General features: G+C 42.0%; 1 protein-coding gene across 1 annotated transcript in view; it reads right to left on the reverse strand.

Moving 5' to 3' along the window:
• Window positions 1-12,018, reverse strand: part of nyap2a (neuronal tyrosine-phosphorylated phosphoinositide-3-kinase adaptor 2a) — a 116,929-nt gene that overhangs the window by 20,181 nt on the left and 84,730 nt on the right. Inside the window, exons 5-6 of the mRNA XM_035748323.2 lie at window positions 3,011-3,211; window positions 1,133-1,242 (exon numbers count right to left, since the gene is read on the reverse strand). Of these exons, the coding sequence (XP_035604216.1) occupies window positions 1,133-1,242; window positions 3,011-3,211 (311 nt within the window). The remainder of the gene's footprint in view (window positions 1-1,132; window positions 1,243-3,010; window positions 3,212-12,018) is intronic.

Here is a 12,018-nt window from a genome sequence, read left to right on the forward strand (position 1 = left end):
AATTTATTTCATAAACAAAGTTATGCAACTGATCAACAATTACAGGAAGCTTTCTTTGCAGTCATTGCAGTTAAGGTGGCACAAACAGTTATTGAGTGTAAGGGGGCAATTACTTTTTTTACACAGGGGAACTGGGTGTTGCATAACTTTGTTAATTAAATAAATACAAATAATAGATCGATATTTTGTTATTTGTAAACTCAGGTTCCCTTTATCTAATATTAGGTTTTGGTTGAAGATCCGATAGCATTCAGTATCAAAAGTATGCAAAAATAGAGCAAATCAGAAAGGGGCAAATGCTTTTTCATGGCCCTGTATATACATACATCAAACATTAAATTAGTCACGTTTGGTCATTTTTAGAAGTAGAAGCTGCACATCTGCTAGGGGTTTGGGAACTGAAGGTGCTGCCAGGGAGAAAAGCGGGTAAAATGCTGTGTAAAAGACAGAACAGTTAAAATGCCAGGCATAGGTCAAAGTCCTGATCAATGTTTAGATTAAAGGGTCAGGTTATAGCATAGATGGTCATAGAGGTAAAAGAAAAGGGAAGATGGAAGGTGCCAGTTATGGACCAGATCGAAATCCAGGTTAAGGGCCAGCTAAAGGCACAGGTGGAGGTAAGGTCAAAGTGCAGTGGTACAGTTCCAGTAAATTGGAAGTTTCAGTCAGTGTACAAAGGGAAGGGCTTAGCTGAAGTAAGTAAGGGCCAGCTAAATTAAGGAGGGACAGGTAGGTATAGTGTTAAAAGTAAAAGGAGGAGGGAGTAAGAAAGTTTGCCCTGGCTCCTTGTCCTGAGATGGAAACAGATTATTATATCACTGAGGTTTGATGTCTGTATATATGAGTATACCAATTAACTTGACATACCACAGGATGAAGATGTCTCCACAAAACACAAATAAGCAGAGTGACCCTGGATAAATGCAATACAGACGAGACAAAACAGCTACATAGTGGTGGGACAGGTGACAGGGGGATGGTGCTTCGGGGTGAGGAAAATACGATTTGGGGATGGGGTCAGACAGCCGACACACAGGTGAACACAGAGAGACAGGGACAAGGGCCCCACATGGGCTCACAAGCACTTTCTTTCTAGCTTGCTCTCTTATTCTGTGGTGGCATGCGGCGGTACCTGACTATAGCCTGGCTGGGGCTCGGAGGGCTGGTGCTGGGGAGTCCCGCACGGGGAAGGAACCCCCGATGTAGAGGCTGACCGGCCCAGCTTACACACCGCTTTGGATTCTGTAGGGAGACGTGCTCAGTCGGTTAGGATGTACAGTACATTGTTGCTAGGGATGGTCTGAGGACCTGTGTTGTAAGGGCCGATAGTGTTGTCAGGACCTATAGGCACATTTGCCCTGTCCTTCGTTTAGCTGTGCTTTAGCCTTCAAAAGGAGTTAAAACCAAATAATGAAACATAATTATTTCGGTTAGCTAACCTTGACTGCTCTGTCCTCAGCACCTGCGTTTTATTAACTTCATCTCAGTTGCACTGAATGTCAGAAATGCATAGTGGTCACACAAGTTGCATTTCAGTTGCATATGACTTTAACCAACTCAACAGTCAATTCAAGAAGAGATCAATCTTAATTTACAGTGCATTCGGAAAGTATTAAGAACCCTTGACTTTTTCCAAATGTTGTTAAGTCACAGGCTTATTCTAAAATGAATTAAATGTTTTTTCCCTCATCAGCAGCAGGCAATGGGAGACTTGTCAGGATCGAGGAAAAGATGAACGGAGCCAAGTACACAGAGATCCTGTCACGCCTTGGTCTTAGTGTTTTGTGTTTTCGTTATATATTTGGTCAGGCCAGGGTGTGACATGGGTTTAAATGTTGTGTTTCGTATTGGGGTTGTGTAGGCATTGGGATTGCGGCTGAGTAGGGGTGTAGCATAGGTTGGCTGCCTGAGGCGGTTCTCAATCAGAGTCAGGTGATTCTCGTTGTCTCTGATTGGGAACCGTATTTAGGTAGCCTGGGTTTCACTGTGTATTTTGTGGGTGATTGTTCCTGTCTCTGTGTAGTGTTCACCAGATAGGCTGTAATAGGTTTCACATTCCGTTTGTTGTTTTTGTATTTATTAGTTATTTCATGTATCGTTCCGTTTTTCTTCATTAAAGACATGAGTAACCACCACGCTGCATTTCGGTCCGACTCTCTTTCTACAAACGAAGAACGCCGGTTCGAAGGTTCACCTTCTAACAGGACAATGACCCTAAGCAAACTGGCAAGACAACGCAGGAGTGACTTCGGGACAAGTCTATGAATGTCCTTGAGCGGCCCAGCCAGAGCCCAGACTTGAACCTGATCAAACATCTCTGGAGAGACCTGAAAATTGCTGTGCATCAACGCTCCCCATCCAACCTGAGAGAGCTTGAGAGGATCTGCGGAGAAGAATGGGAGAAACTGCACAAATACAGGTGTGCCAAGATTGTAGCATCACACCCTTGAAGACTCAAAGGTGTTTCAATAAAGTACTGAGCTAAGAGTCTGAATAGCTATGTAATTATGATATTTCATTAAAAAATATCTAAAAACCTGTTTTTGTTTTGTCATTATGGGGCATTGTGTGTATATTGATGAGGGAATAAAAAATAAAACATTTTGGAGTAAATCTGCAAAGTCACAAATTGTCAACTGATCTGAATCCTTTCCCAATGCACTGTATCAAGGATTCTGAGCCACATTTTGTACACATTAAAATTTGATGATGTAAACATTCATTTCTTTCACCATATCTGAATTATTTAGCCTTCCATGATATAATTATTTTTTTATGTTATAAAATACTCATATAGCCTACTTGTAATTCTCAAATGTCATGCCAATACATTTTGTAGAGACTTCTCATGTGTCTTCCAAATTATTAGCTCTTACCAATCGAACACTATGGGCTCCAACATTGGAAGTCTAATAATTGTTGAACTATTTCCATCTAAAACACATTCTCTTTTACATTCATTTCTGTAATTAAAAAATAATTGTGTGTAACTCCAGGCAGAGGCCCTCACCTGTGACCCCACTCCCCAGCATCATGGTGGGGCTGACAGAAGAGCGTCCCAGGCGGCTGGGCATGGCAGTGGGGTTGGGTGAATGTCCGGAGGGCCCATCCCACTCCTGGGATTTGGGAGACTCCTGGCTGCCTCCGTGGTGAGCTTTGCTCTCGTGCCTAGATAGAGGTTCTGTACTGTGGCTCCTGGTCTTGGCCTCACCTGGGAGGGAGAGGGTTGTTTTGAAAAGGCTATTACATTTAGTAAATGCTTATACACAATCTATATGCACGCCACCACTACACTAAAACCTCTGGACTCAGTGTACCATAGTCCCCTTCCTGTTATTACTGAAACCAGGCCACCATCTAGGGTGGCCTGGTTTCCATTGCTGTATAATGCAGTTTTACAGAAACACCATACAGCTGCATTTACACATACAGCCCAATTCTGATCTTTTTCCCAAATATTGTAGAAAGAGCTGTCAAAAGACCAATACATGGAAATAATACCAGAATTTGTCTGCCTGTTTAAGCGCAGCATACCGATCTTTCATCTCTTTTTAATTGGAGGCATACCACCTGTGTTTATACTACCAAACTAAGAACCTAATTCAGTTTTGTTTTTCATATCCAATTTTTATTTATGACTGTCCACACTCAGATTTACATGTGACCCATATCAGATTTGTGCATTTACACTGATGTAGCCAATGAAGTAGCATACAGATGAAATGCTCATTTTCTGTCACTGTTCCTTTACATTTTGGGTGCTTGTCATAGTAGCGGCAGGTCATATGCAAAAAAGCCAATTCACAGCAAAAAAATCTGATCTGAGGGTCCAGACTGAGGTCACATGTGGAACATGAGAATTGTATCAGGATTGAGATCTACCAGTGGTGGTCAGTGCCGTTTAAGATGAGGGAGGACAAAACATGTTTTATGAGCAAGGCCTTATTTCTATTACTGCATATTGGATGACTCTGATTCATATTCAATTCACCCAGTTCACATGGTACTTTCATTTTCCCTATACTCATGAGGTTGCTACAACCTAGCCTATGAATGAAAGTTTACAGGTCGAGAGACAAATTTGAGGTGATAGACAGTGACATTCAATACCGCCTTGCACACTCTAGCCTGCATCTAGCTGGCTAGAGTGTGACAAATAAATTTGATTTGATATAGGGTGTAATCATTTGTACAACAGTTGCAGTTTTTTTTACTTTTAAGAAACATTTTTTTAACAGAATCAGCGGAATGAATACACCTTTGATCACACGTAAACAGAGTTCACTCTCATAACAGCCACATAGTATTTGTTTGTGGACTTTAATGCACAACAAATCAAAAGCTTACCTTGATTTGGAGGAGTTCCAGTGTTGTGTTGGAAAGTCATAGCCAGCTAGCTAACATAGCATCCCTCTGTTTGAGCAGTGTGTTTCAGTAGGCTAGTAGGCTAAGCTAGCTAGATGCATTTGCTGAAACTGAGAGTGAAAAAAATGACAAAATCTCTCTCTATTTCTCTCTTGCTTCTCCTTCTTTTTGGAAGAAATTAATTTACTCAAAACTGTTCAACTATTGTCTCCCTCTCTCTTCGAGTCAACTACTCACCACCTTTTATTCACCGCAGTGCTAGATAGCTGTAGCTTATGCTGTCAGTGCTAGATTAATTATCTGATCCTTTGATTGGGTGGACAACATGTCAGTTCATCATTCAAGAGCTCTGATAGGCTGGAGAACAACCTCCTGAAGTTGTCATAATGTGTAAGTCTATGGGAGGGGGTGAACACCATGAGCCTCCTAGGTTTTGTATTGGATTCAATGTGCCCAGAGGAGGACGGAAGCTAATTTTCCTCCGGCTGCACCATGGTGCTATCCTACAAAGTGCTGTTGAGGCTACTGTAGACCTTTGCAAAATAGTGTGTTTTAATCAGTTATTTGGTGATGTGATTATGTTTAGTATAGTATTATCTAAAAGGTTTTACTTTTAAAATGTTTTACAATTTACATTTTTATGAACTTCACTGAGGAGGATGGTTCTTCCATTCCTCCTCTGAAGAGCCTCCACTGAGATCCGCATTTGGAAGTGGTATAAATTGGAAGTCAAACAATTTGATTTCATATTTATTTTGTCTGTTCACCCATTTCACCTGTTCACCCATTAGTGAAAAGATCAGATAGGTATCAGATATGGAAATAATTAGCATAAGATCTGATTTGGGCTTCCTGTGCAAACACAGCCATTGACTTGCTCACAGAACTGGCTTGTTCTTGATGTCCCCCGTACCTCATCATGATTAGGGAAAACTGCATTCGATTATATGCTACCCAGACATGGAATGAACTCCAGGAAAAATTGGACAAACCTATTCCCCTATGGTTGTTTTAATGCCATGATTGGTTGATTGATTATGTGTATTTTGTAATTGCTTCCCTGTTGTATACATTTCATTTGATATGACTTCCCTGTCTAAGCAAAGGTTCATGTTTACTTCCAGAGTGTATTTATTTTGTATTGATGCATGTGTTTATTATTTTGAATATTGTGCAAGCGTCACAAAAAAAAAACATGAGTTTCAATATGACATCCCTGTCACGCCCTGACCTTAGATATCTTTGTTTTCTTTATTATTTTGTTTAGATCAGGGTGTGACGAGGGTGGTATGTGTGTTTTCATCTTGTCTAGGGTTTTTTGTATATCTATGGGGTTTTGGTTTGTCTAGCTAAATGTAGGTCTATGGTGGCCTGAATTGGTTCCCAATCAGAGGCAACTGTTTATCATTGTCTCTGATTGGGGATCCTATTTAGGTTGCCATTATCCATTTTGGTGTTGTGGGTTATTGTCTATGTGTAGTTGCATGTCAGCACTCGTGTTTATAGCGGCACGTTTCTTCAGTGTTCTTCAGTGTTCTTCAGTGTTCTTCAGTGTTCTTCAGTGTTCTTCAGTGTTCTTCAGTGTTCTTCAGTGTTCTTCAGTGTTCTTCAGTGTTCTTCGTTTAAATAAAGAGGAATGTATTCATCTCACGCTGCTCCTTGGTCTCCTCGTTATGACGAACGTTACAATCTCTGACTAAATAAATGTTAAATCACCCCAAATAAATAAAAATAAAAATGTATGTAGATAAGAAAGGATCAGATCTTCATTCAGGGCACCACTCCAATCCTCTCAGATCAACACAGCACAGGTCCCTAAGGAGTCCTTGGGTCTTTTGGGATGTTAAGATACTGCAGTATGATATGACCACGGGGTGTCACTATAGAGCTGAATACTGTTGGGTGCAGAGGGGTGTAGCTAGAAAGGAGGAGGCCATATTTCCCAAAATTTTGCAGATGTCTAAGGTTGTCTACATTGTGCCAAGAGGAAGCTATAGCAATGCCAGATGGCCTATTATCTCTGTACAACCCCTCAGGTTGAATGGTCTAGCACCCTACACCAGCGAGATCATGGTGTCGTGTTCTGGTCATCCCTTCTCTTCTACACTGTCCATTTATGCATGCTTATTCTACTCATGCTTTCTCCGCCCGCCCACACGTCCTCATGCCTCTTTTCCTGTCCTCTGCTGGGCGGCTGGGCTGTCTTTTTAAACCCTGCAACCTGCGCTCACAGCCTGTCCATTTGCCACCACATTCATCACGTCCTTCATGTGCGCTAAAGGCATTAAGGAAATTGCTTTGCTAGCAGATGAAAGCTTTTTTCAATTATATTCACTGGCAAGTGTATGAGCCGTAATAACCTTCTTGAGCACGGTCCATTTGCCAGCCAGAGCAGAGGATAGAGAGAGGGCGAGAGAGAGAGAGAGAGAGAGAGAGAGAGAGAGAGAGAGAGTGTGTTTTCGTGTTGCTATGTCGCCCTGTAGCACTCACATCTCTAGTCAAGAATTTCTTTGAAAAAGGCTGGTCACAGCTCACATCAACACCATCATCACACCCTGGACCTACTCCAAATCGCATACTGCTCCAACAGAGCCACAGATGATGTAATCTCTATTGCACTCCACACGCCCTTTCCCACCTGGACGAAAGAAACACCTACATGAGAATGCTGTTCATTGAGCACCTTGGCATTCTTGGGCACAGGGACGATGGTGGTCTGCTTCAAACATGTAGGTATTGCAGACTTGGCCAAGGAGAGGTTGAAAAACACAAAATAGCACAATTGGTCAGGAGCGTGTGTGTGTGTGTGATCTGCATCATGATAGGCCTATGGGAGAAGCATTTGTTTCACAGGAGTTCTGGGCTCCCGAGTGGTCAAAGCTACTGCATCGCAATCATCTAAGGTACTGCATCGCAGTGCTTGATGTGCCACTGGAGATCCTGGTTCAAGTCCAGGCTCTCTCACAGCTGGCCGTGACCGGGAGACCCATGGGGTGGTAGACAATTGGCTGAGCGTCGTCCGGGTTAGGGGAGGGTTTGTCCGGCAGGAATGTTCTTGGCCCATCGCACCCTAGCAACTCCTGTGGCGGGCCGGGTAAAGGTGTATGGCGTTTGCTCCGAAACATTGGTGCGGCTGGCTTCTGGGTTAAGCAGGCATTGTGTCAAGAAGCAGTGCGGCTTGGCTGGGTTGTGTTTTGGAGGACGCACGGCCCTCGACCTTCGCCTCTCCCGAGTCCATACGGGAGTTGCAGCGATGAGACAAGACTAACTACCAATTGGATACAACGAAATTGGGGAAAAAACGGGGTTTTAAGTTCTGGGCTCATGCTACTTCTCCTTGCTGGACAAACACTGACTGACAGCGTCTGTGCACACACACACACACCACCTGTTAGTCTTGCCTCCTCCATGCTCCCTCAATTCCACTGCAGATAACATACACACTATAAACACATACACATGGATTTTGTGTTGTAGATATGTGATAGTATAGTAGTAGCCTGAGGGCACACACTTAAATAAAGTCGGAAATTTGCATACACTTGGAGTCATTAAAACTAGCTTTTCAACCACTCCACAAATTTCTTGTTAACAAACTATAGTTTCGGCAAGTCGGTTAGGACATCTACTTCGTCATTTTTCCAACAATTGTTTAGAGACAGATTATTTCACTTATAATTCACTGTATCACAAAGTGGGTCAGAAGTTTACATACACTAAGTTGACTGTGCCTTTAAACAGCATGGAAAATCCCAGAGAATGATGTCATGGCTTTAGAAGCTTCTAAGCTAATTGACATCATTTGAGTTCATTGGAGGTGTACATGTGGAAGTATTTCAAGGCCTACCTTCAAACTCAGTGCCTCTATACTTGACATCCTGGAAAAATCAAAAGAAATCAGCCTCAGAAAAAAATGTAGACCTCCACAAGACTGGTTCATCCTTGGGAGCAATTTCCAAACACCTGAAGGTACCACGTTCATCTGTATAAACAATCGTATGCAAGTATAAACACCATGGGACCACGCAGCCGACATACCGCTCAGGAAGGAGACTTTCTCTCCTAGAGAGTACTTTGATGCGAAAAGTGCCATTCAATCCCAGAACAACAGCAAAGGACCTTGTGAAGATGCTGGAGGAAACGGGTACAAAAGTATATATATCCACACTAAAACAAGTCCTGTATCGACATACCCTGAAAGGCCGCTCAGCAAGGAAGAAGCCACTGCTCCAAAACTGCCATAAAAAAGCCAGACTATGGTTTGCAGCTGCACATTGAGACAAAGATCGTATGTGGATATATTGAAGCAACATCTCAAGACATCCGTCAGGAAGTTAAAGCTTGGTCACAATTGGGCCTTCCAAATGGACAATGACCCCAAGCATTTTCCAAAGTTTTGGCAAAATGGCTTTAAGGACAACAATGTCAAGGTATTGGAGTGGCCATCCCAACGTCCTGACCTCAATCCCATAGAATATTTGTGGGAAGAACTGAAAAAGCTTGTGGGAGCAAGGAGGCCTAGAAACCTGATTCAGTTACACCAGCTCTGTCAGGAGGAATGGGCCACAATTCACCCAACTTATTATGGGAAGCTTGTGGAAGGCTACCCAAAATGTTTGACCCAGGTTAAACAATTTAATGGAAATGCTACCAAATACTAATTGAGTGTATGTGAACTTCTGACCCACTGGGAATGTGATGAAAGAAAGAAATAAAAGCTGAAGGTGAATGTAAACTTCTGACTTCAACTGTATGTTGTGAAATGTATTGTAATGTTTTTTAAATGGTATATAACTGCCTTAATTTTGCTGGGCCCCAGAAAGGGTAGATGCTAATGGGGATCCATTATACATACAAACACGGTCTGTTTTCTCTCTCCACATATCACTGGCTCTCTGATACATACGACACACACACATACACATATGACACTGCCTCCCTCTCTCTTTGTGCCTCTTAATCTATTTCCAACACTGTCTATCTTTCTCCTTCTGACAGTGCCTCCACCTGCCCCTCCTCTCTTTTTCTTTCTTAAATGGCTTGTCTCTCTTTATTTATCTCTCAGGGTAGAAGACAGGTATAATCCGTAGGTGGATATATTCAATACTTTTTTGCAACTTTTTAGCAGTCACTCTGAATTTACCTAGATATTTTGAGACATTTGTAACAGAACTGAATATTAACATTCATTGAAGTATTACTTTAAGAAGCTACACTTGAGGTGGGGCTCCAGGAAAATCTGGTTCAGTCTCTCTTAGTAAAACATTCTCAAACCAACCTTTCTCAACCAAAATAAAACTAAATATAGCAGCCATCTGTCATTAAAAAAATTATTTCCATATTTGAGTAAACATCTACAGTACCAGTCAAAAGTTCAGACACACCTACACATTCCAGGGGTTTTCTTTTATTTTTACTAGTATCTAATTTGTAGAATAATTGTAGACATCAAAACTATGAAAAAACACATATGAAATCATGTAGTAATCAAAAAAGTGTTAAACAAATCTAAATATATTTTATACTTAGGAAGCCATTCTTTTGTCTTGATGACAGTTTTGCACCCTATTGGCGTTCTCTACACCAGCTTCATGAGGTCGTCACCTGGAATTGCATATCAATTAACATTTGTGCCTTGTTAAAAGTTCATTTGTGGAATTTCAAATAAACTCAAAATAAAGGAAGAGAAATGACAGTCCATCGTTTCTTTAAGACACAAAGGTCAGTAAATCCGGAAAAATTCAGGTTTCTCGGAAAGGAAGACCCAGACTTCCCTCTGCTGCAGAGGATACGGTCATTAGAATTTCCAGCCTCAGATTGCAGCCCAAATAAATGCTTTAGAGTTCAAGTAACAGACACAGCTCAACATCAACTGTTCAGAGGAGACTGCGTGAATGAGGCCTTCATGGTCGAATTGCTGCAAAAAAAACGCCACAAAAGGACACCAATAAGAAGAAGAGACTTGCTTGGGCCAAGAAACACGAACAATGGACATTTAGATGGTGGAAATCTGTCCTTTGGTCTGATTCGTCCAAATTTTGGTTCCAACCGCTGTGTCTTTGTGAGAATCAGAGTAGGTGAACGGTTGATGATCTCTGCATGTGTGGTTCCCACCGTGAAGCATGGAGGAGGAGGTGTGATGGTGTGGGGGTGCTTTGCTGGTGACACTGTCAGTAATTTATTTAGAATTCAAGGCACACTTAACCAGCATGGCTACCATAGCAGTGGGACTATCATTTGTTTTTCAACAGGACAATGACCCAAAACACACCTCCAAGAAGGAGTGTGATGGAGTGCTGCATCAAATGACTTGGCCTCCACAATCACCCGACCTCAACCCAATTGAAATGGTTTGGGATGAGTTGGACCGCAGAGTGAAGGAAACACAGCCAAAAGGTGCTCAGCGTATGTGGGAACTCCTTCAAGACTGTTGGAAAAGCTTTCCAGGTGAAATTGGTTGAGAGAATGCCAAGAGTGTGCGAAGCTGTCATCAAGACCAAGGGTGGCTAATTTTAAGGATCTAAAATCTAAATATATTTTTATTTGTTCAACACTTTTTTGGTTACTACATGACTCCATAAGTGTTATTTCATAGTTTTGATGTCTTCACTATTATTCTACAATGTAGAAAATAGAATAAATTAAGAAAAACCTCTGAATGAGTAGGTGTGTCCAAACTTGTGACTGGTACTGTATACATATTTTCCATGTGGGTAAACACTACGACTCTCGACTATCATCCGTACCATGTATTTGTTCCTATTCCTTTTCGCGTGTTGTATTCCTGCTACTCTCTGTGCTGTGCTGTGCTGTGCTGTGCTGTGAGTCTCAGGATGCATGCAATGCCAGGCCTATAAATAGGCCAGCCATGCTGTGTTATATTGCTGCTACACTGCTACACTGCTACACTGCTATGCTCCAGAATATTCTAACCTCCCCTGCCTCTCTAGCCCCATGCTGCTGGATCCTGGAGGTTATACTTTTATTGGATGCACAGAGCTTCGTTGAGGTATCGCAGCCAATCAGAGGGCCCAAAATATCTCCCCCATGGCACAGAGAAAAAGCCAATCGGAAACTATAAAACAATAAGACAAGCACAGCCAAGTCCATTGACAGGAGACTGATATCAGCATGGCAAGTCTGTCAGGATTTGGCCAGGGTTGTTCCGGTTTTTGGTCACTAGATGCCCCCATTGTGCCTTTTGACCTTTTGTTTTCCCTTGATCCCCATTATTATTTGCACCTGTGCCTCGTTTCCACTGATTGTATTTAAACCCTTTGTTTTCCTCAGTTCTTTGCTCTGTGTTTGTATGTTAGCACCCAGCCCTAGTACTCTGTGAACTCTTGTTGATCCCGGTGGACTCTTGTGGAATTCTGTTTTTTGTTCTTGTTTGTTTGTTTTTGAGTATCTTTTGAGGCTTTTTGTGCTATACCTTCCACCTTGTGGATTTACCTTTTTTGTCTTGGAGGATTACCTTTGTTCTTGTGGAATTCCTTTTGAGGTTGTGGAGTTACATGTTTTCCTGAAGAACTTCACTTGTTTACTTCATTAAATACACCGTCTCAAGTACTGCTGTGTCTGCCTCATCTTCTGGGTTCTGCCGACTATTCGTGGCTCAGTTGGTTAAGTGACTGTTTCTCACTCCGGAGACCC

The sequence above is a fragment of the Oncorhynchus keta genome, chromosome 33, assembly GCF_023373465.1.
Source record: "Oncorhynchus keta strain PuntledgeMale-10-30-2019 chromosome 33, Oket_V2, whole genome shotgun sequence".
Taxonomy (NCBI): Eukaryota; Metazoa; Chordata; class Actinopteri; order Salmoniformes; family Salmonidae; genus Oncorhynchus; species Oncorhynchus keta.